General features: G+C 37.7%; 2 protein-coding genes across 2 annotated transcripts; one reads left to right on the forward strand and one right to left on the reverse strand.

The window, feature by feature from the left end:
* Positions 1 to 16,285: 16,285 nt before the first annotated feature.
* On the reverse strand, positions 16,286 to 23,877 carry LOC103429849 (pentatricopeptide repeat-containing protein At5g66520-like). Its single transcript, XM_008367974.4, has 2 exons — positions 21,869 to 23,877; positions 16,286 to 16,475 (listed from the first exon to the last, which is right to left on the reverse strand). The coding sequence occupies exons 1-2, from the start codon at positions 23,743 to 23,745 to the stop codon at positions 16,406 to 16,408; spliced, it is 1,947 nt and encodes a 648-aa protein (XP_008366196.3). The 5' UTR covers positions 23,746 to 23,877; the 3' UTR covers positions 16,286 to 16,405.
* LOC103447191 (oligopeptide transporter 1-like) lies at positions 16,470 to 20,387 on the forward strand. The gene is made up of 7 exons (XM_008386368.4): positions 16,470 to 16,910; positions 17,282 to 17,724; positions 17,829 to 17,926; positions 18,020 to 18,592; positions 18,884 to 19,151; positions 19,323 to 19,505; positions 19,640 to 20,387. Exons 1-7 carry the CDS (start codon positions 16,844 to 16,846, stop codon positions 20,258 to 20,260), a joined length of 2,253 nt encoding a protein of 750 aa, XP_008384590.2. The 5' UTR covers positions 16,470 to 16,843; the 3' UTR covers positions 20,261 to 20,387.
* Positions 23,878 to 24,381: the final 504 nt, after the last annotated feature.

The raw sequence follows: 24,381 nt of genomic DNA on the forward strand, positions 1-24,381 counted from the left end.
AGGAGGAGAGAGAGATGAAGAAGAAGGAGAGAGGAAAGGTAGGAGCGGTGATGAATTCATGGGGGAAGTATGGGATCATCAGAGAAACTGATATGTGGTATGTTTGCTGAATTTTCTACTGTTTTAGGGTTTTAAAGTTTCTGTTTGGCTGATGAGGAAACGTAGGAAAAAGAGATTTACTTCTCCCACTTGAATTTGATTGTTGTGTATAGGAACAAACGACCAGAGTTCACAGCATGGTTACTGGAAGTAAAACTGGTAATTCATTTTCCAACTATTTTACTACCACACGAAACCATTAACTTGCAGAGTGGTTTATCTTATTAATAAAGTTTCTAAGGTTGTAGAGTTTACCTTTTGATTTGTATGTGTTTCGAAGCCTGTGTTGATCCGTTTCGGAATTGCAGTCGTTGATAAGATAGTTCTAATGGTAATTGTTCTATCTTTCATTAGGTGAACTTGGAACATCTGGCAAATTGGGAAGAGAAGCAGATGTTCAAACAGTAAGTGGGTGTGTGTGTTTACAGATGTGTGGATGCATTTAGTTTATCTTCTCCAAAATCATCTTTATAATGAAGATAACATGAATTTGCTAGGGTTTTTTTTTTTTTATATTTTGTTTCTTACAATTTGAGTAGAAATTTGTTTCCATTTTAATAGGTTCATGGAAGATCACAGTACAGCTAGCTTCCCGTTGAAAAGTAAGCTTCTATTGTATTAGCTTGGGGCAGTTTAATTTACTTGCCAGAAAAGAAAAAGTTATAAAGCTTTGTTCCTGCTGTTGTGGTCTCTCCTTTTAGGTAGAAATTATATCTTAATGTGCTTAAGCACCTGAATTTAGGCTAGGTCTAATGAAATGATATGCTATATTTTATAGATCAGTCACAATATTTTTGAACCTGAGGTTGTGGTGTTCACACTTTTTCTCTTAGGATTTAGAGGACGATACAGTGTGTGTATGATCTAATTTGAGTGAAATATCCTTCTTGATTGGCCTTATTCTTTCAAGTGTTATCATAACTTTGTGTGTGATTGATCATTGTGTATAACCAATATACCAGACAACCATCCATAACTGAAGGCCATGCCTGCAGAGACTGAACCATAACCGAAGCCCATGCCTGCATCAATTGATTGAAAAGGTAAAAATCATTTCCAAATCTTTTGTGCAATGCGGTTAGGTTTGCATGGCCTATTTATTTGTTGCATTTTATTTTTGGCCTGAAATTGTGCTGATATTTTCTAGGTTGTGTGAAATTTCACTAAATCAAATATGAAATCGTCTTAATTTTCACGGCATTATCGATATTGGCCCCGATTCTTTTCCTGTGAATGAAGCTTGGAAATTGGAATAGATGGCCCTGGTTGTGTGAAATGTTTGGATGGGATTTTGTATTATTCCATTAAACAAAATTAATTCTCTATGCGAAGCCAAATATTTGATTTTTCACTGTGGTTTGTTACTTTGATGGTTGATCACAAATGTAATTTCTTTCTTTTTTTCTTATGCGTTCTTTGTAGCGCCCTCCCCTCACTTTCTCGATTATTGGTTGGAAATGCAAAAATGGATGAGCTGAGAAAAGGAGAGATGTTAGTTTTCTACATTTGACTAGAACCATATTTAAACTTTTTATATCTGAAATATTATTGATCAATTGTAACTTGCCCTGTTGCTATTTGCTAATGACAGAGGCTAGGAAGATTGTACTTATTCTGTTCGTAGATGCTAGGCTAGAAATTAAGTGTGTATAGGGTTAAATCAATTGATGCTATAGTATTTGTTAAAATTGTTAGATTTAGGGGTTTGGTAAATTGATTTTAGGCTAGAAATTTAACTATAATTGGTGGCTTTGTTGTTCCGACCCCACTTAGTGGGAAAAGGCTTTGTTGTTGTTGTTGTTGTTGGTAAATTGATTTTAGAGATGTTATTTTTAAGGTACCTTTGACTCTTAATTGCCATATGGCATTCAATAAATACTCTATTGCTTGCTGGGGTTTACCCTTTGGAGCATTTTATTACGTTTCTTCTTGCTCTCTGACCGAAAATTTTAAACACTATAGGTGAATGTAGATGCTGCAAAACCCGGCCCGAAAAAGGGATGAAAGCTAGCAATTCAACTTGCTACTGCGATACGCAGGTATGTTGAAAACTTTCCCAAATCCTCTGTGGTTACACAATTATACAGGTGTGTATGTACAGCTTTATACATGCATCTATGGAAATACATATGTTTGAGCCTGGTTTTTGTTTTAATTTATAGGCTGGTTGTCAGGTTCTAGCTGTGTGAAGTTTATGTCTTTAATTTTAATTTTTTATGAAAGTAGCTCATGTTTGCTTACCCGGTGGTGGTTGTTCTGATTTAGTGGTTCAAATGGAAATTTCACTCGCAATACGGGATTAATTGAGGTTCATGCATGCATCATTGGTGTAAATTTGAGAGACGGAATGATATATGTATGTGTAAAATCCCTCCGTTTGGTTTTTTATTGCATTGTTTAGGTGGTGAATTGCACAGAAAATGGGGGAAGAGAGGGGTACAGATTATTTTATGAGTTTAAAATTGCTCATTTTGCACCACACCAGCAGTTTGACTGTTATCAAATTGGATGTGTGTTTTCCCTTGATTTCAATTCTTGGTTCTATCCATTTTGCACCCCTATTAATTCCCAAATCATTTGTCATATAGATTGACATAAAAAAAAACAGAGAGACAATTATGGAGTGCATACTGATGCTGCATGCACTACCCAGTCTGCCATCAACAGTGGTGTAATACTTCATTAGGTACACAGTACACTCATTCCCTTTATAATTGGGTTTAGTACGAAAATTTTCAAAATTTTCAAGCTGGTAAATATGATTTGGTTCTGTTTGATTGATTGTTTATTTAGGGTTTTTCTTTATAATTCAGTAAATGATTGCTCCTTTGGCTATAAAATTTGACCCCTATAAATTTCCAGGTTATTCTGGGACTTTGTCAACAGCGCAGAGTTCTCTTCACGGCGCATCACTATTCCGTGCAGCATAGCTCGGTAGCAGTTTTAGGTGAGTCTCAATTGCCCAGTACTGTTCATCTTCTTTTGAATTTCTGTGCAAATATTTTTGAAGTCCAAGTGATTCAAATTTCAAATTTGTGTAAATTGATAAGTGTGGGTGTAGACACCCAATATGGCTTTTACATGGTGTTGCTATCTGGTTTTTGACAGAATTATATTGGGGACTGTCCAGATTTTGGTTTAGCTGCAGATGAAGCAAGATCAAAAGGTTATAAATTAGAGGTATAATTTAATTTTTATATTTGATGCAACTTAGTGGGAAAAGGCTTTGTTGTTGTTGTATTTGATGCATCATTGGATTAATGAATACAGGAGGAACATTGACTTGGTGTATGTGTTTTCATTCATTTTTTAGAATGGAAAACTGAATTTTGTGTGTTTATGACTCTGTATATACTCTGTATATACTCTGTACTTATTTTAATTACGGTAGAAGTGATTGAAAATAGCATTATTTGGTAGTAAGGAAAATTAGGGTTTCAATTAAAGGATGGCAGGAGGAGGAGGAAGACCTTTGGAGCAAGCACCAACTAGGGCAGTTGTCGATGTTTGTTTTGTTTTGGTTTTGGTTTTGATCCACATTGAATATTTCATTCATTTAATGGAAGGTTTCCTTTCACACGTAATTGGGTTAATTTCATCTTATGAAGTCACTTTCAGGTTTATTATGAATGCGAAATGAGGTATTTTGATTAAATTTTAATTGCACTCCTTGCAATGGTTGTCAAAGAGAAACAAAAGAGCTTTCTATGAAGCTCTTGAGAATATGGTATTAGGGCTCCTCTCTTTGCATCTAACAGTAGGATAAGACCGCATTTCAGATATATGTACGTCGAAGGCTGTTGGAACAACTTGGCATCCATGCAATAATAAGCAAGATGTCAAATCGGACAAAGGCAAAGATAAGAGTGGTGCTTCAGATGACAACTCCCACGGAAGGCTTCTCTCAGCCTTGAATTCCAGTGGGGGGTGGCCGATATGAGCTGCTGGAGATGACAAATGTGCAACCAAGGTGCACTGAATTGTCCATGCTTTTCGTTTTATCAAATATGACAAGTTGATATACATGTTTTCTTTGTTTTTTGACTCATACAAATGAAACTAAATGTGATTTTACAAGGTTGCTCTGATTGTTGCCAATTTGATTCTAAACCAATCTCCACTGTTGTCTTGCATATGATCTTAAATGCCATCTCTATAGCTACGAATGTGCTATACTTACTGTTAATGTGATTCTTAAACCATTTGTGCTAATTGTACAATGTCTTTTCATGTCAACTGAGTTGAATGTAGATAAAAGTCAAGCTGCATATCTAACTAACCCCATTCACTGCATATCGCTGAGTTCATTCATGATTGTGTTCAATTTATTCAGGTTAAATGTGTCTTATTCATGTGGTTGAGGGTACATTCAATTCTCGCAGCAAAGCGCGGGCATATTTTCTAGTGCTCTCTATTTTAAGTTAAATTTTAGCTAAAAAGACTATAAAGTTATTTTAGGAACTCCAGAAAGTTTCTTTAGGAGCTCCCCAAGAAAATTACTCCAATCACCCTCTAGTTTAGAGAGTTAGTTTAGAGAGTTACTAGAAAATGTGTCTACGCTTTGTTGCGGGCGTTGAATGTATTAGTCACAACAGGCATGAATAGTTTCCCCACAAAGCAACTAAAAAGACATAATACCTAAGATCTAATGAAGTCAAATTTTGCTTGCTATATATGGATATGCATGCTATAAGAAACATCTATTTGTAGATCGTAATGTGTCATCAATATCATAATTTGAAGTAATCAGCCTACTACATGGAGGAAAAACACAGAAAAGGAAAGTAGAAAAGTAGAAGACATAATACTTGGGCATCTGGTAGGAATAGTAAGTTCATGAAAAAATTGCTAAACCATCTTAAAAATTCAATCGTTAAACGTTATACTATAACCGAAGACAAAAATAAAGTTATACAATTTGTTTACAAATCAAAACGAAGTACTACTATAATATGCAACCGCTATAAATCATAAGATGGTAAATGAGAGAGAGAGAGAGAGAGAGAGAGAGAATTTGAGAAGCTGCTAACTTTACCAAAAAAATTGAGAACGGTGGAATTTTTCTTATGAAGATAAGTCGCCTAATATGAAATCAGGGCACGAAAATTATAATTAAATATTTTGTGTATGGTAAAAAACTAATCATTGATTAATTATGACAAATGACTAAAACGTCAACTTTTCAAATTACACATCCTCAGTAAAAAAAAACACAAACCTTAAAAGGCTCATTATCTGTTCTGAAGCTGGAACAAATTTCAGCCAAACTGGAAACACCCTAAAGAAAATAGAAACATTCAAAAAAAATCTCATTGACGAAATATAAACTGCTGAGGAAAATGATCATTACCCAAAATTCCATTCTGAACAAATATATGGACCAATCTGAAGATGAATATAGGGCCCTGCCTTATAAACCGTCTTTGTGAACCAAACCAAATCGTTCCTCCCCTCAAAATTATTGATCCAAGACAGATTTTGCAGCTCTTATTAAGAAAGAATTATAGTTTTATTTACTTGTGACTAAATCTTTCTTGTTTTGTGGTAATTTGTATAACAGACAGTGAAACAATATATATAATTATTCAAGCAGATTAAGACTCCTAATCAAATCAAACCGTTTCGGGTGCAGCTGTTGAAGAATTGAGAGTCGGAGCCACTCCTGCATTTTAGTGATAGAAAACTCTACAGTGACTCGAACAAAGAAATTGAACTAATAATAACAAAGAGTTGGGATCACGATACTCATTAAGATAAGATCAAAGAGAACATTCTGATCAACTTTGATCTCGTTGATGAAGTCCGTTCAACTTCTTGAGAACCTAATTGGCGCTCTTGCCAACGTCAGTGTTATCGCCTTCTCGACCCTCGACATGCTTCCGACCGTACTCGATGACCTTGGTGACAATGTGGCTGGTCACATTGGGAAGAAGGATCGCATTAGCGGCGCAGCCGTCCTTCAAAGATCATCACCGGATACTTTTCTTGGGATCTTAGGGATCCCGTGAGTGTGACCCGTTCATCATATATCGTACGGTCAGTTTTCATTAGCTACTATTTGTATTTAATTTTAAATTTTGAAATGATTTCTAACCGCACAATGTACGATGAACATGTCAAGATCACGGGATCCATACGATCCCCTGGAATAGGGGATGGAAACGAACGGAACCAAGCAATTCACGATGATTGGCGCATGGGCGCCTTTTCACTGTGGAAAAGCAATGGCAATTTCGTAAATAAATTATAATTTCCAATCTGAACGTCAATAAAGAGGCGGTGGCAATTTTGTAAATAACTCAGAATTCATCCCAAAACACTATTCATCGGAACAGTGCAATTGAAAACCTTACTTTAGACTAAAGTAATATTAATTGTGGACCAATAATAGAGTTTTTGTATAATCATTAGGTTTGTTTGATTTTTTGTATAGTAGTGAGCTTTAAATGATGATTGCTCACGTGAGAGATTCTTATTATAACATGTATATACTAAAAATTTATTAATCACAACTGAATGAACAATGAGACTTTCAACGTGCACCTAAGTAGTGTTCTTCCTAAACTCACCGTCATGGTTGCATCATATTTCCATACATATGACGTTTCCTTTACTACAGTCAAAAGAAATTTTGAACCATCTTAAATATTGAGAGTCCCCAAACAATGTCACCCATTTGGTGGGAGCAAGTAGGTAAGAAGAATTAAATGATAACCTTTTTCAGCTTTTAAGGGGACAGATTACCAAACTTCAAGCGTTGAGGCCCAGGAAAGCAGGCTCATCATCAAGAAGTAAAGACAATCATTGTCATCGTTGACATCGTATCTTAAACCAATCATCTATTTCACCAACACCAATGCAAGATCACTTTTTGGCGGAAAATTTAAAACATCATCATATCTTCTCGATCCCTTCAACCACTTTGTTTGGAAGTTGTCTGCACTTCTGTTTAGATGTCATTCACATCCTTTTTTATTTCATGCGATTACGGTTAAGTTATGTTAATATTTTATATTAATTTTTTATACAGATAATAAGACAAAAAAACAATAAAAATATAAAATATTAACATAGCTTAACCGTGACCGTACAAATAGGAAGGAATGGAAAGAGCATCCCAAACAAAGGGGCAGAATAACGTTTTGACAGCTAACACTCTCTGTGCTCACTACTCAGTACTCACTGAGTTGGAATTTTCTGCACCCAAAAGCCTCTATGACCTTTTTAGGGAGAAATTTTTAGTTATGACGGGAATACGGGTAGTACATCACGTATTTTTATGCAAATGGTAGAAAATTTTATTTTTAAGTTATTAACCTTTTTAACACACATAACCCACCATTTATATAGGGACACATGATGTACTATTTCGTGTGACGGTCAGATTGAAAAATCTCTCCTCCCTATCGCCTTTCTTAGAATTTGACACCAGTCAACTACTAACTCTAGTTTAACACTGTTAACTCTGAAAAGGATTAAAAAATAAATAAATAAATGGATCCATCTCCATCGCGCTCTAGCTCTCTCAATCTCACCCTCTTTACCTCTCAACCCACAGAAACCATAGCGCCTCCTCCTTCCTCCCTTCCCTGCCATCTTCACCCCTACAAAATTATAGCACATGGCTTCCAAGCAACGGACGGTCGTCGCCACCGTGATCATTATCCTCCCAACACCAAAAGTCTTCTTCTTCCAAGTGGTGGTTTTGTAATTGTACAAGGATTAAAGCGCGAAAGGATATACTGGGAAAAGCCCCATCAATGGCGGCGGAGGGCTTCGATTTCTCGTAACTCCGACTGGCAGCCGCGCACCTCACGGCTATGGCGGGTCTCTGTGAATTGGGTTTGTGGCATCGGGGATCTGGAAGTATACAGCGAGATTCTCAATCAGAGAGTTAACGGTGTTTAAAAGTGAAGTAGCGGACAAGTGTCAAATCCTGAGAGGGGCCACAGGGGAGCCACAGAGGCTTTTGGGTGCAGAAGATTTCAACTCCTACTCACTGGCAGCAAACAACCAACAATTAGCCAAATATAAATATAAAAAAAATAAAAAAACTTTTTAGTTGAAATGCTCATTAAGATTTGCATAATTCATCACTTTGATCATTGAGATGTGAAATTAATAGAAGTGTCATCTGAGTTTGTTCATCATCAATCATTTTGATCATTCCATGAAAAATTATATTAAATAAAGACCAAAATGACAAAAATATTTTTAATTTAATAAACAATGGGCTAATTGATTTGACAAAATTTGAGGCTAGTTTGTATCATTTTAGCCTTATTTAATGGAGATTTTTCATGGAATGAGTAAAATGATTGATTGTGGACAAACTCAATGATTATTTCTATTGATTTCAAATCTCAGAGACTAAAGTGATTTTATGCAAATCTGAGAAACTATTTTGGCTAAAAAAACCTTTAAAAAAAAAGGCTAATGGTAACGTCAATCGCTCATGAAGGCGTTTAGGGCTTTCCGGTTCTTATTGTGTGCGTGCTTTTGGTAATAGGGTCTACAATCTACATGCATTTGTAGTTAGGAAGAACCACACGCGACGTAATTGGCAATTTCCACGAAAGAAACGGTCTAAGATCAGTCACGTTGCACTTTCTTACTCATATTACCTATGCTTAAGATAATTAGGGTTACATACTTTTGCAACACAAAAAGCACACTGATTATTAAGATCAGTTGCGTGTGGGCGCAATCACGCTTTCTAATTGTATTTGTAGTCAGGAAGAATGCACACAACGACATGGCTAACAATTTCTATGGATGAAGGGGATATTTGGGTCAGTCGCGTATGAGCGCTTTCGGGTTTTCCAACTCTTATTGCCAGTGTTTTTGAAATTAGTGAAACGTCATTTAATTTGTAAATTTGGTTTAAAATTTTGATCTCCTTAGCATTATCCTACTTGAAAGGATAATGACTAGGATGAGGTTTATACTTAAAAATTTATAAAAGAAGCTATATTATATATGTAGATATTATGTAGGTTCTAATGTTACAGAGATAAGGACTTTCATGGCACAAATACATCGTCATTGTCATAGTTAATATCAATGATATAAAGATACATGTATAAGTTTTCATCTATATATTGCAGTCTCTGATATTAATATAATAATATATTTTTATGTAGGTTATTATTTTTTTATTTAAAATTTGAAATTTGGCGTTATTTACATTAATGAGATTTTGAATAAAAACCCATAGCTTGTGGGATTGAAAATATTAAAATATAAATTATACTCTCAAATATATTCTACACACACATATACGTGTATATATATATATACACACATATAAACATGGGTACAATCATCAAAATTAAGTTACTTAACAAAACAATTATTGTAATAAAAAGTGGTTACATTCTTGAAAACCACACACACACACACACACTATATATATATTAAGCTTAATAAGATAAGTAAATTTCTTCGATTAAATTTGACATGGATACATTCTCAAATCAACAAAAAAGAATGTACCCATATAAGTTTCAAGATGGATTAGAAAAAAATTGAATGAATTTTATATAATCATATTTAAAAAATGGTACATTTCACGTATATTATTGAAAATTAATTAGGAGTTTAATAAAGGTGTGAGGATTAAAACCTTATATCAATTACTAATTTTTATTTTAAACAATTATGTAACTAACATGTAAATTATTGATACATTCATGCTAGTAACTTCGATTAAAATCTGAAAACTAATAAGATCTTTGTTAATGAACATAAGTAACTAAGAAATGATACTAATGTTTCTTTACTATTATTATTGGCTACTTGGTACTAGTTGCATATTTGAACACCATTTAAAAAGGGAGAGCTAAGTTAGCATACTTCTCCACCCTTTAAGTGTAAATAATATCACTCATAAATAAATGGGGCATGTGGCCATTTGCTTTCTTGGTATTGGAATCGGACCTGGCATATGGCCAACTAGTCCAATAATGTAGAACCGGCTAAAAATAAATAAAATAATGCAAACCCTTAAATTTTACGGCGTCTCCAATAATATAAAGTATTCTATTCATATTCATAAAATATAGGGAACTTTAACGAAAAGCACCCGGTACGGTTCACTTTAACAAAAAACCACATTTTTACACTAAAAAGTCAATCCTGGTACTATTCACTTTACCCTTTATTTTGTCTTTATCATTAAAACTCAAAATTTTCAAGTTATTTTCATTAGTTTTCCTTAAAATATAACACTCACCTCACCCATCCTTTACTACCAAAAATCTAAAATTCATGAATTAAACATTTGATTATGATAAGTAGGGCCCCAAAGTTGAAGATGCAATTGAAAAGTGACAACTCCAGCTGTTTGCTTTTAACCTACTGTACATTAATCTATGGAAACGAAAATTCAAATATGAGTGCAAGAAGACAAACATGGTACGTTAATGAATTCATTTAATATACATTTTAAGTATAAGTGATATTTTATACTATTCTATAGTAAAAGGAGGGGGAAAATTTGAACTCATGATGTAATGTGTTAAAAGAGGAAGCCTATAACCTCCTAAGTAATCCACCACTTGCACTCATTTCACACACCTAGGCCTCGTTTGGCAGCTCAGACTGTACTGACTATTTCTGTCGGATAGGATAAATAGCCACCGGATAGTACTGACTAAATTAGTCGAGCGTTTGGTGCAGTATCAGATTAATGACGGTATTATTTATACTGTGTTTGGTATTATACCAGATAAGATGAATAAAACTTAAAATTGGTATTATAGCGGATAAGAGGAATAAAACTTTAAAAAAAAGTGAAATCATCTTCTTTTTTTTTTTTTTTTCGCAGATCTCTCTGCACCCGTCAAACTCCCTCCCTCTCTCTTCCTTCTTCTTCCCCGACTGCAGAAGCATCCCAAATAATTCTTCCCTGCTTCTCTCCGCGGCACCCCCAAACTCCCTCCCTCTCTCTCCCTTATTCTTCTTCCCCGACTGCAGAAGAATCCCAAATGAATTCAAACAGCCAGTTGCAGAAGAACCCCAAATTGAAATCATCTCTGCCGCACCATGTTTCTTTGCAAGACCCTGTTGTAGGGAGGATGACGAGTAGGCGATAAGGAAGGCCACAAGAAGAAGATGACGAGGAAGGTGACGAGGACTAGGAGAGCGATGGCGACGCGGAGGACGACGATGGCGACAGGGAGGACGATGATGCATAGAGAAGGCGAGAGAAAGAGGGCCGAGTTCTATCCGGTCACTCTGGCGTCGAAGCTTTGCTACTTGTGAAAATCGGCGACGACAACTCTATTTTGTCGCTTCGACTCCGTCTTCCTCTGCGTCAACTGCGACTCTCATCACCCTGCGTCTAGCCCCTGCGAGGTCTGCGAGCAAGCTCCAAGATCGAGAGACCGAGGTGAGCAGGGAGGATGGCGAGGCTGCTCTCGAACCTAAAGGCTATGGAGAATCCGGATCTGAACTCAGGTTGTAGAAATGGATCCATATCTGGATCTAGACTACCAGCATGTGGATCCGATGCTTGAATAAGTTCAGGAGCAGGACATCTGCAGCACAGACGGAGTCGGTTTGGTGTGGCGGTCGTGAAGATGGAGGGGATAGCACCCCGACTAATTATCCCGAGCTTTTGTGGTGTTTTAATAGTACGGTGTCAACCGTATAAAATTTGATAGACCGGATAATTTAGCGGGTGCTTATTTAGTACGATAGTGCACCAAACAACTGCTCCCGTATTATTTATCCTATCCAATGCTTTATACGGCGTGACAAACGAGGCCCTATATTTTATGATTGTTTAAAATTGTTGCAAGGGATGGCTACTCTAAGAAGCATATGAATTGCATCAAGAACATAGTGCAGTTTTCTCAATTTTCCTTCATGCATTAATTTAGATTAGAATTGATGAACAATCTAATAGAATTTAATTATTCTTTAAGGTCTTAATTTGGTCATTAGGTCTAGTGAAATAATTCTCAGATGGCTAGTGTCTTGCTATCCACGAGATTCGAACCTAAGACCTCTCACTTACAAGTGAAGATGAATACTACCATACCGTAGTACTGAGTGGCTTGAGTTATAAATAATTTGGATGCTTTATTCTTTCTTTGATCCACATGTTACATTTGACCGCTAGAGGTTAAAATATACCGACCTCTCTTGTGTAGGGTTCAAATCCCCAACTTTAATCATGTTCTCAAGGATCTGAGAATAAAAGGATAATCTAATAGTCTTTAAAGGGTTAAAAAAAATATTTTTAAAACCTTTTCCATTATTTATTTTCCCCCTAGTTGACATATATTATATACTCTTCTTCAAGCATTTCCAATGGTCGAAGCAAAAATAGGAAATCTAGAGTTTGTTATAACTTCTCCCTTTGCCGCAACGAAAGTTACCAGTTAAAGCATCACACAAATATGCAAATAGTTTTGAGCTCCAAAGTAGGAGCTAAATGGCAGGTAGTCCAACCCAAGGTATTAAATATCGATGATATCGGAAATATTAGTAGTCCGAAAACACGGAAATATCTACGGAAATATCGGGATATTATCGATATCGATAAAAATAATATAGAAACCACGGAAATTGTAAGAAAAACTTGGAAATTTTTATTGAAACTTTGCAGGATGTTTATTTAGTCAATTATCTATTAGTTTATCACAAAAAATTGGAAGGAAATGCATTACATGATGGATTTAACTAATTTAAGTTGATTATATAGCGAGCTGGCAAACATTGTGAATGTAGAAAATATGTAGTAATTAATAAAAGAAATTTAAACACACCATAATCATTTATATATAATTAATTAGTACATTATTTTACACTTTATATTACACCATAATCATTTAAATCTCTACCGTTCATTCCTATTGATTACCCTCTCTCTTATTAGTCAGACCTAATTCACTAACCCTCCCCTCTCCTTCTCTTTCTTATTCTCAGACTCCACTTCGAGTCTCCTCCTCCGGTCTTCCCTCGATCTCTCCTCCTCCGGTCCTCCCTCTCAATCTGATCCCTCTCGATCTAATCCCTCTCGATCTCTCTCTCCCACAGTCTCTCTCTCTTTCTCCTATCTCACCCGCCCTAAACCCAGTTGTCGACACGATCTCCTCCCTCTCGATCTCTCTCTCACACAGTCTTTCTCTCTCCCATCTCACCCGCCCTAAACCCAGTCGTCGACACCACTCCATAACCGCCTTGCAAACCACCTTGTTCCATGGAGAAGCCGTGTCGTTAGTCCCAGTCGGCGAGTCGTAACTGTCGCGTCATCGCAAATCAATGGTTGTGGAGAAACTGAGCGGAGGCAACAGACACCGGACGATGGATCGGAACTCATCGTAGTCGTCGGTGAGGAGGACGACATTGTCCCAACCGTCTTGGATTCGTGAGGAAGACGACGTTCCCAGGCTCCTACTTCTCTTCTTCTCGGCATGTAATTTCATTTTTGTACAGAATTCGAATTTTCGGCATGTAATTTCATTTTTGTACTGAATTCGAATTTAGGGATTTAGGAATTAGGGATTCAGTTAATTTGCTTTGAATTTGAATTTGGGGATTTAGGGATTCGGTTAATTTGCTCCGGCATTCTTCTCCGATTAACACAGTGTCAAAATATCGCGATAGTTTCGAAAATATCACGATATTATCGATAATATCGCGATATTTTGACGAAAACTATTTGGATAGTTAAAAAAATATCGGTCCCCGTAAAACCGATAATATCGGCGATATATCGCCGATATTATCGGCATTTTGTACCATGGTCCAACCACAAGATGTAATATACCCCGGTCAGATGTTGTGGTTACACTCATTTTCTCCCGCCCAATATTGCAGCAATAATAAAAGAGCATTAAAAGTAGTGGTATATGTTGCTTACGTACACTCAAACACTTAAAAGAAGCTTAATTAATCCTTTTGTTTATATCTAATATTAAGTACTTTTACAACTGAGACATCACGTTGCTTTCGAATTTGGATTGTGTATTTATTTTTCTTTTGCTCACAATCAAATGTAGATGGCCTGTGTACCGCAAAAACTGCGTTTAAAACTAAAAGCCAAACCATTGGTTTATTTGTCAATAAACTACGTACCGGCATTGCTTTATTCCTCAATTGCAGAGATTCTGTAATGCATAAACTAAGGGAAAATTGATAATAAATTTAACAATAAAAATACAAGAAAGAACCAAATGGGATGTGTACATAAATAATGCAGAAAAATATTCTTCGTCTACATTAAGAAAATAGAAAAATGACATGCATGCTACGTGAAGGTTGGGGACTCTCTAGCCAAAGTAGCCGGCGAGGCCGGCGAGGGAAGGATTCTTTCAATTCAGACCTTGAATTAGTTAGTAATAAGTTCGAATGGCACGAAGGGGAACTGGCCAAAGGAAAGAACAAGAAACTGTATATGACGGCATATGACGGCAGTATATGCCAACATGTAATTTTTTAAAATTATATCCCATTTTTATTTCTCTTGTTGATGGTGAACAACATGGCAGATTAGTAAATATAATTCTTTATAATTGTCACTTAGCATTACGGTCTAATGAAATTCTTCATCATTGATAAGTGAGAAGACTATTAAGTTCGAATCTCGTGGATAATAAGTTCAAAATCAATTTATTCCTACACTCGTTGATGTAAGTATATCTTTGTATTGATAATAATAATTGAACATTGTGAATAGTTTTTATATTGCTCTCGTCAAGTAAGATGAAACTTGCGTTGATTAGATTTTGATTTTGGTTCTTTGTTAGGTACATTATTATAAGTTATCTACCTACGTACGTGCATTATCATAGTAATGTACCTAATTCAGTGACCAAGCTAAAATCTGATTTAACATTGAGCTAGGCTTGTTTGAGATTGTTTTTATACGAAATGCTTTGGTTAGAAGTGCTTTTGTTGGAAGAATGCCGATTTCCATGTATTCTTAGTGCTTTATGGAAACCACTTCAAGGCTTTCGAAAGAAGGTCCTAAATGCTTTTTAGAAACTACTTTTATGACTTATAAGAAACTTTAAGTATTTTTGTCAAAACGCAATCAACAACCCATTAAATTTGTCAAAGAATATTTTTTATCTGTCTAAAAGTACTTCCAAACATACCCTTAGTAAAATACGTATCGTCCATAAAATTTGCACTCCAAATATTGAAAATTGAAATTACTATACTAAATAGTTCTTAAGTTGTACTTTTTTGCCACCTAACTTAAATTGTATATGCTATATAAAATCAAGTTAAAGCTGTATATAGTGAACTAGTCTGCATTAATTTGCATAAAAAATAATTTATTCATGCATTATTTGAAGCTAGTGAATGTGACAATGGTCAAAAAAATTAATAAAGTGGCATATATTTATATGTCCTTCTAGATAAAGTATGACAATCCCCCTTCCCTTCCTTCCCATGTGTCATTGAATGATAGGCAAGAAAGCTTCCACGTTTGAATATTCACACCTCAAATTTCAATTCTCATATCCTTTATGGATCATTCTGTCAGGAGTTCAAAGATTTGAAAATTCAGATTATTGAAAAAAGAGAAAAAGAGTTTTGAACTCTTAATTTATGTAAGATGAGTCAATGAAATAAACTAATGAGACTCATAAAATTTAAAATAAATAGTATAAATATCCAGATCCGTCCACTACATAGAAATCTGGCGGAAAAAATCTCAATTCCTCAAACCGTAGTAGCTAATTATTATTCCCATCTTCCGAAGCTATTGACTTGGAAGTTATAAGTAGCTCTCAATTAGTCCCCATAATAATTTCAATTTTCCAACAACCTTTGATTTTAATTTTGCATTTTTTTATTTCAATTAGCTGTCCTCTCCCCAAAATTGGAGTCCATATCTAGCTCTCATTGTCATCACACGTCTGCTCCACTGTCCATCTTTCACATGCATTATTTTGGACAAAATCAATAATGTTCACTGCAGATATTCACAATCCGTTTTTTTGGACGAGATATCCACAATCCTATATGTCAACTTTTTCTTACTTTATTTTTTTTTTCACAGACAAGTTTTCTAGCGTGACAATATGAGGTTAGAGGAGAGAGTATTCAATGAGGTTGCCGCAAACCAGTAGGTGGGACATGGTCGAGATGCTCGTATTGAAGCTTGTTTCTTAGGGGCATGAGGAGAATTGTATTACTAATTCACATGTGATAAAACGAAAGAGCAAATAATTTTAATATGTTATGAGATATAAGATAATTGTTATAAAATGAATAAACTAATAACATTACGCCTGAATTCCACCGAAAAATTTCTTGTTTGTTGGGTTGTAAGTTGTTTGTATTAATCTTTAGGGGAAAAAACAAAGAAGCAGTCATGTCCTGCACTGCACATGAAGATTTGTCCAAGATTCCTGCATGCCCAAGAACATATATTTAGAAGCCTTCCAAAATCCACTGTGTGCAAGTCCATTTTTTAATCAAGTTACTCATGCTATATAAACACAATAACCATCATCAAAATTACACACACACCAGAAAACTGAGGGCAAAAGAAAAGAAGAATATACGGTTTCTTGAAAAAGAAACTACCAGCATTGGTTTTTTTATTTCTAAATTCTCCATTTCAAGCTTGTGAACTGCAAAATTTGACCAAACAAAGAAGAAAGTTTGCATCTTTGTGAAATTGGTGTTTTGAGTTTGCAGCCATTGAGGGGTTTGCATTGGGCATTCTTAGTATAAGGGGGGAGAGAGAGAGAGAGAGAGAGAGAGAGAGAGAGAGATGGGTACTTATGTAGAGGATGGAGTTCCTCATGAAGGAAAGCTGCAATCAAATGTTGATGTAATTGGTAAGTCCCTCTGATTAACCCAGTAGTAATTAATCTTATCTGATTTATTAATCTCAACATGTTTATGCAAAACTGGAAAACGTCAAAGATTATATTAGATTTCAGGGAGTTATGAATTTTTTCTTTCTTCAATTTTGGTATATAAATTTGCATTTTTATGTAAAAAATCTATATGCAGTTGCCAAAAATGTGTTCTTGAACAGATGTCAAAGAGAGAGAGGGTTGAGAGCCATGAGAATTTTCACTTTCTTGAAATGTTTCTTAAGTTTGAAGAAATGGGATCTATATATTTTTAGCAAAATCTTCCAAGAACAAGTAGTTTTTGCAAATTTTAATCTGCAATATTGTTGCCAATTTTGTTGATGCATCAGATGATGAAGTGAATGACAGCCCAATAGAGCAAGTGAGGCTAACAGTTCCAATAACGGATGACCCTTCAGAGCCGACCTTGACGTTTCGAACATGGGTTCTTGGGATCATTTCATGCTCAGTTCTTGCCTTTGTCAACCAGTTTTTCGGGTATCGCCAGAATCAGCTCTACGTTTCTTCAGTCTCAGCGCAAATTCTTGTCCTGCCTCTTGGGAAGCTGATGGCTGCTACTCTTCCGAAGAGAAGAATCCGACTTCCGTTTAGAAATTGGTCTTTTTCATTGAATCCGGGGCCTTTCAACTTGAAAGAACATGTGTTGATCACTATATTTGCCAACTCAGGATCGAACAGTGTTTACGCTGTTAACATTATCACGATTGTCATGGCTTTCTACCACAGACCAATGCATCCTGCAGCTGCCTTCTTGTTAGCACAAACCACTCAGGTAAATTTGGACACCAATTGCTAATTTGTGACAAGTGTTGTTTGGTAACTGTGTAACCGTGCTGTGAATTCATACTTTTTGGAATGTGTGTGAAAACTTTTCAGATGCTTGGGTATGGATGGGCTGGCCTTTTCAGAAAATACCTTGTTGACTCTCCTTACATGTGGTGGCCTTCAAATCTTGTTCAAGTCTCTCTTTTCAGGTATCTTATTGAACCGGTTTATCCACTTAAAATTGAACAGCATTTCTTCGATTCTTCTGTAATTAATGGAAGCGCTTATGACTTGAATGGCAGGGCACTGCACGAAAAGGAAAAGAGACCGAAGGGAGGCCGAACCAGGCTGCAGTTCTTCTTCATGGTTTTCATCTGCAGCTTTGCTTACTACATTGTTCCGAGTTTTCTTTTCCCCTCCATTTCCGCCTTCTCCTTCGTTTGCTGGATATACAAGGACTCCATCACCGCGCAACAGATTGGTTCCGGCATGCATGGCCTTGGCATTGGCTCATTTGGCCTTGATTGGTCCACCGTTGCCGGTTTCTTAGGCAGCCCTTTGGCCACGCCTGGATTCGCAACCATTAACATCTTAATCGGTTTTGTCTTGATTGTCTACATTGTTACCCCCATTGCTTATTGGAACAATGCCTATGATGCTCAAAAGTTTCCGATCATTACGTCTCACACCTTCGACTCCACCGGCCAAAGCTATAACATTTCCAGAGTACTGGATCAGAAAAATTTCGACATTAACATGGTAGGGTACAACGGTTACAGTAAACTCTATCTCAGTACCTTCTTTGCCTTCTCTTATGGACTGAGCTTTGCCACCTTGACGGCTACTATTTCGCACGTTGCTCTCTTCCACGGAAGGTAATTAAACGCATTTCCAACGTCACTTTTAACGTCAACTAAAAAAGGTCGTACGCAGTGCACAAGGCTTCCGCTTTACGCAGGGTCTGAGAGAGGTGAATGTCTGCTAGCCTTACCCCATTTATGGAGAGGCTGCTTCCAAGTCTCGAACCCGAGACCTACCACTCATGGACGAAGGCACTTGCCATCGCACCAAGTGCGACCTCTTCATTTTTAACGTCAACTGAGCAAATATTACTTTAGAGCTAATAAATTGTGCATTTTTTTCGTGTGACATATATACATGAGCAGAACAATCTGGAAGATGTGGAAAAAGACAACTAGTGCAGTGAAAGATCAGATCGGTGACATCCACACCCGACTGATGAAGAAGAACTACGATGCAGTGCCTCAATGGTGGTTTCAAATCATCCTTGTTTCAATGGTTGCTCTTGCTATCTTTACTTGCGAAGGTTTCGGAAAGCAGCTCCAACTTCCATGGTGGGGAGTTTTAATGGCTTGCGGCATTGCCCTATTTTTCACCTTACCTATCGGCATTATTCAAGCCACAACGAACCAGGTAGGTACTTTCATCTCATAAGGATTCGACGTGATCATGGAATGCCGGTTGTCGACTACCTGACGCCCTCCCCCTCCTCCTTTATCCGGGCTTGGGACCGGCAATGTAAATTTTCTTCGAAGCATGTCGAGATTAATTCCAATTTCTCGTTTGATTATGTTTGTTCTGCAGCAACCAGGGCTTAATGTGATCACGGAGCTACTCATTGGGTACATTTATCCGGGGAAGCCTGTTGCTAATGTGGCTTTCAAGACCTATGGATATATCAGTATGTCACAGGCACTCAATTTTCTTGGTGACTTCAAATTAGGCCACTATATGAAGATCCCTCCTAAGTCCATGTTTGTTGTGCAGGTAATTTAATTGCATTAATCGCATTAACTAACGGTTGGTTTGATAACCATTTCAGTTTTCAGCTCCTCAAACGGACCCTATTTGTGAAATAACTAATTACTTATACCTATTTTTCCCCTTATCTGCTTCTTCAGTTAGTTGGAACGCTAGTAGCTTCAAGTGTCTACTTTGGCACATCCTGGTGGCTTATCACAAGCATCGAGTACATCTGTGATCCAGCGAAGCTGCCAACGGGAAGTCCGTGGACATGCCCGGGAGATGATGTGTTCTACAATGCTTCAATCATATGGGGGGTCATAGGCCCCCTCAGGATGTTCGCAGGCAAAGGTGTCTACCCGGAAATGAACTGGTTCTTCCTCATTGGTTTGCTTGCACCTGTTCCGATTTGGTTCCTCTCCAAAAAATTCCCCAACCAGAAGTGGATTAAGCTCATAAACATGCCGATAATTCTAGGGGCGACAGGCTCCATGCCGCCTGCTAGGGCTGTGAACTACTTGACATGGCTTTCAGTTGGGATTTTCTTCAACTTTTATGTGTACAGAAAGTACAAGGGGTGGTGGGCTAGGCATAACTACATTCTATCTGCTGCTTTGGATGCTGGTGTGGCCTTCACCGCAGTTCTTCTGTATTTCACCCTTCAATCCAAGAATATTATGGGGCCCGGCTGGTGGGGTCTCGAAGCGGATGACCATTGTCCGTTGGCTGAGTGCCCCACGGCGCCAGGTGTAGTTGCCAAAGGCTGTCCGGTTCTCTAAGATATGATTCAAAAATCAAAACTCTAAACCCTAAATGTGTGACAATGTAATTGTGCAAAATCATATATATAGGTCAATTCTGGCAGATTGGTAATGAAATATATGAATCTGTACAGTTAAGTGATTAGTCTGAATCACCTTTGCAGCTACAAACTGAGATTTTAGTCTTCTGTAATTAAACAAGTTGTTTATAGTTTTCATAATTTGAAACTGGTGGATGCAAACAAACTTTTAGTTCTGAAATAAGCGGCATATAATCGACAATGACATGATAGTGTAACAACATAATATTATCAAATATGAACCGACTAAATAATGGGCTAGCAACTCAAATGGGCTATCAACTCAAATGGTTAGTAGCATTCACGCCTAAACTCAAGGTCCAGTATATTCAGTTTTTCCCTCCCCAAATCGTTATGGGCGACGTTTTGTTATGCACAGTACTATAGGAAATATACACGATGAAGTCGTTAATGTCAAGTTTACATTATGTCAAAAAATTTCCAATCATAGCATATAAGGATCCCGTTATATATGTTTTCCAAAGTTAGATTTGTGTCTTTGACTCTATAAGGTTCAAGTCTCTCTATTCAGGTGCCTATTCAATTTCCATCCTCTTTCTCATATTTCAAATATGATCAATTTTAGCAAAATGGGCTCATACATAGCTCAAGCAGTTAAGAGTATCTAAACCTACTTTCCGAAGTTATGTGTTCGATTCCCGCTCCTTGAATTGACTAAATTTATAAAATGTGAATTAATAGCAGGCATTGCATGAAAGGGAGAAGAGACCCAGAGGAGGCAGAACGAGATGCAATTCTTCCTCATTGTTTTCATAAGCAGCTTTGCTTACTACTACATTGTCCCAAGCTTCTTCTTCCCTTCCCTAACAGCACTCTCCTTCGTCTGTTGGATTTGGAAGGACTCCATCACCGCGCAACAGATTGGTTCCGGCCTCAGGGGCCTCAGAATTGGCTCGTTTGCCCTCGACTGGTCCACCGTTTCATAGCTTAGCAACAGATTTCGCTTGTTTGCCACCAGCGAAAGCCGTAAACAATTTGTTATGGTTTGCAATTGGACTAGTCTTCAACTTATATGTTTACAGAAAGTACAAGAAGTGCTGGGCAAGGCATAACTACATCCTATCAGCTGCTTTGGATGCCGGTATGGCCTTTACAGCAGTTATCCTATATGTCACCCACCAATCCAGGGATATTATGGGTCCAAAGTGGTGCGGTCTGGAACAAGACGACCATTGTCCGTCAGCCAAGTGTCCGACCGCACCAGGGATAGAGACTAAAGGGTGTCCAGTTCTCTAAGATATGCTTCAAAATCATCCTAGAACGTAGCAAACCATAGCCCAGTTGCTCAAATTTTGACGATGGTGATGATATTCACCATCATGGCTGGTTCGGAAAGATGTAGCGGTTTAGTTAATTAGTTTGAATTACTTTGCAGACAAGTTTTAGTCATGTGCAATCAAATAGTTTGTTTATTTTTCATAATTTGGAGCCATAGATGCAAATCATGCTTTAAAACTAAAAAAAGAATCCATTGATGTCAGTTGAACCGTATAATGTTCTTAATTAGGAGTCTAGATCCTCTTACCAGTAATCCTTGCAGGAGCAAGAACCATCTTTGAAACAATGGAACCGATTCCGGTCACGTACAACAATCTCCCTATCAACAATTGCTGATATAAGTTTGAAAGCAGCATGACAGTCCTCACAAACACGAAGATTCTTCATAATTCGAATTGGTGTTCCAGGTAATGTGTTGATCAACCCGAAAACCAGTGCTAGTTTCTCGCTGTGACGATAGAGAAATTTTTCCTTCTGGTCCTCTTCTATGTCTAGCAGAACAACCGAGGTGTTAGGCACATAACCCTTCAGCTTCATTTTCTCAACTAGTTTCTCCCACATTTGGACAATCTCCTGAGCTTGCGGATGGGTTTCATCCCCGGCAACAAACTCATAAACTACTCCATCCAGTGTGATTGAACTCCAGCCGGGAGTCTTCTTCACACCTCGATCCCTCATTAACTTTCTCACTCTCGCTGTGTCTTCCCACCGTTGTGCTTCTGCATAAATGTTTGACAAAACCACATAGTATCCATCATTAAGTGGATCTAATTCAGAAAGGTGCTTTGTTGCTTCTTCAGCCAGTTCAATGTTTTTGTGAACTTTGCATCCGCCAAGGAGAGCTCCCCATACGACGCTATTGGGCTTGATAGGCATGTTAATGATAAACTCGTGAGCCTCTTGAAGGAGCCCTGCCCTACTCAAAAGATCAACCATGCAACCGTAGTGCTCAATTTTAGGAACTATACCATAGTCGTTAGTCATGCTGGTGAAGAATTCACGACCCTGATCCACAAACCCTATGTGGCTACAAGCATGCAACAGTCCGACAAAGGTTACATCATTCGGATCCATGCCTTTCTCAATCATCTCAGAGAAAAGTCCCAAAGCTTCCTCAGCTTGTCCATGCATGGCAAGCCCTGCAATCATCGCTGACCATGAAACAACCGTTCGCTCTTTCATCCCATCGAAAACCTTACAGGCATCCTCCAAGCATCCACATTTGACATACATTTCAATCAAAGTATTGGAAACACGAACATTTCTGCTAAACCCACTTTGGTTCGAGTACTCATGAATTCTCCCACCCAAATCCAAGTCCCCCAAATCAGCACATGCAGCAAGAACAGCCACTACGGTCACCTCATTTGGCCTCACGCCAGCCTCTTCCATCTCCAAAAACAAACCAATAGCCTCCTTAGGCTTCCCGCATTGAACAAACCCCGAAATCATCAACGTCCATGACCTCACACTTCTACCGGGCATCTGCGAAAACAAGTCATACGCCCCCTTAATTTCACCCCTCTTTACCAACTGGGTTATCATTATATTCCACGTCACAACATCCCTCTGCGGCATTTTATCAAACACCAACCGCGCATCTCGCTCTCCGCCACACAAAGTATACAAATTCAGAATCATATTCATCAGAAACAAATTCGACTGAAACCCAAGTTTCTCTACATACCCATGTATTCCTCTGCCTTTGGAAACATCCAACAAACGTGTACACGCCTTCAGAACGAAAGAAAGCGTAAAACTATCCGGCGAAACACAAAAGCTCTGCAACTGGTTAAAAAGCAGAATTGCATCAATGGGGTCGTTGCCTTCAGCGAAGGCTTTCAGGCACGAGTTCCAGGCTTCCGTCTCGGGGGTTTCAAGATGTTGGAAGAGTTTCCGGGCATAGGAGAAGCTGGGGTTGAGAGAGCAAACGAAGGCGATTCGAGAGGGAGGGAGGGAAGTGAGAGGAGAGTTGGTTTTGATGAGGTGGGCGTGGAGTTGTTTGAGCTCGGATGGGGAGGCAAAGCTGTGGAGGAGGTGGGTTACTGTGAGGGTTTGGGGAGAGTGAGAGTCTGTATTGTGGTTAAGAGGAGGAAGATGGAGGCAAGTGACCGTTGAAAGCATTGAGACTCTTCAAAAGGTCGTTGCCTTTCAACGGTTTTTCTTCACTTCTGATTCTCTGAAGCGTCGGCCTTGGGTTTTATATAAGGCGCTTCTAAGGCTTCGGGGGTTTGGCATTTGGTTTTAAAAACGTCGATTGCTATTGACATGTTATCTACTAATATATCGTTATGATATATCAGAAATTCGTTCACAAAATTGGGGGAGCCTATAGACTACGAAATGTTAAATGTCAAGACCCGACATCACCAACCTAACACTCGAGTGCAGGTGTAAATGTTTTTGACCACTTGAACTATAATTTCCTTACAAATAATAATTAATGTGATGTCACTTGGTACAACGATCTAGTGGTATTCCTCTTTATTTGTAAGTGAGAAGTCTTGTGTTTGAATTTCGTGGATAACGAATTCGATACTAAATTAGGTTGCCCATTATGTGGCTTAACCAAACTTCCTCTCCTCTTAGTATAAAATACATCGTTGTACTAAAAAGAAAGGATAACTAATGTGATGTGTGTACTGGATATTAGGCCTCGCAATTGCTAGCACAACCCGTTGATCCGACATGAAACAACATGAGAATAACAAATTTTGAGTCAACGTGTTAACGAGTCAGATCATTATTGGATCATCCACT

Source organism: Malus domestica, chromosome 11 (assembly GCF_042453785.1).
Source record: "Malus domestica chromosome 11, GDT2T_hap1".
Taxonomy (NCBI): Eukaryota; Viridiplantae; Streptophyta; class Magnoliopsida; order Rosales; family Rosaceae; genus Malus; species Malus domestica.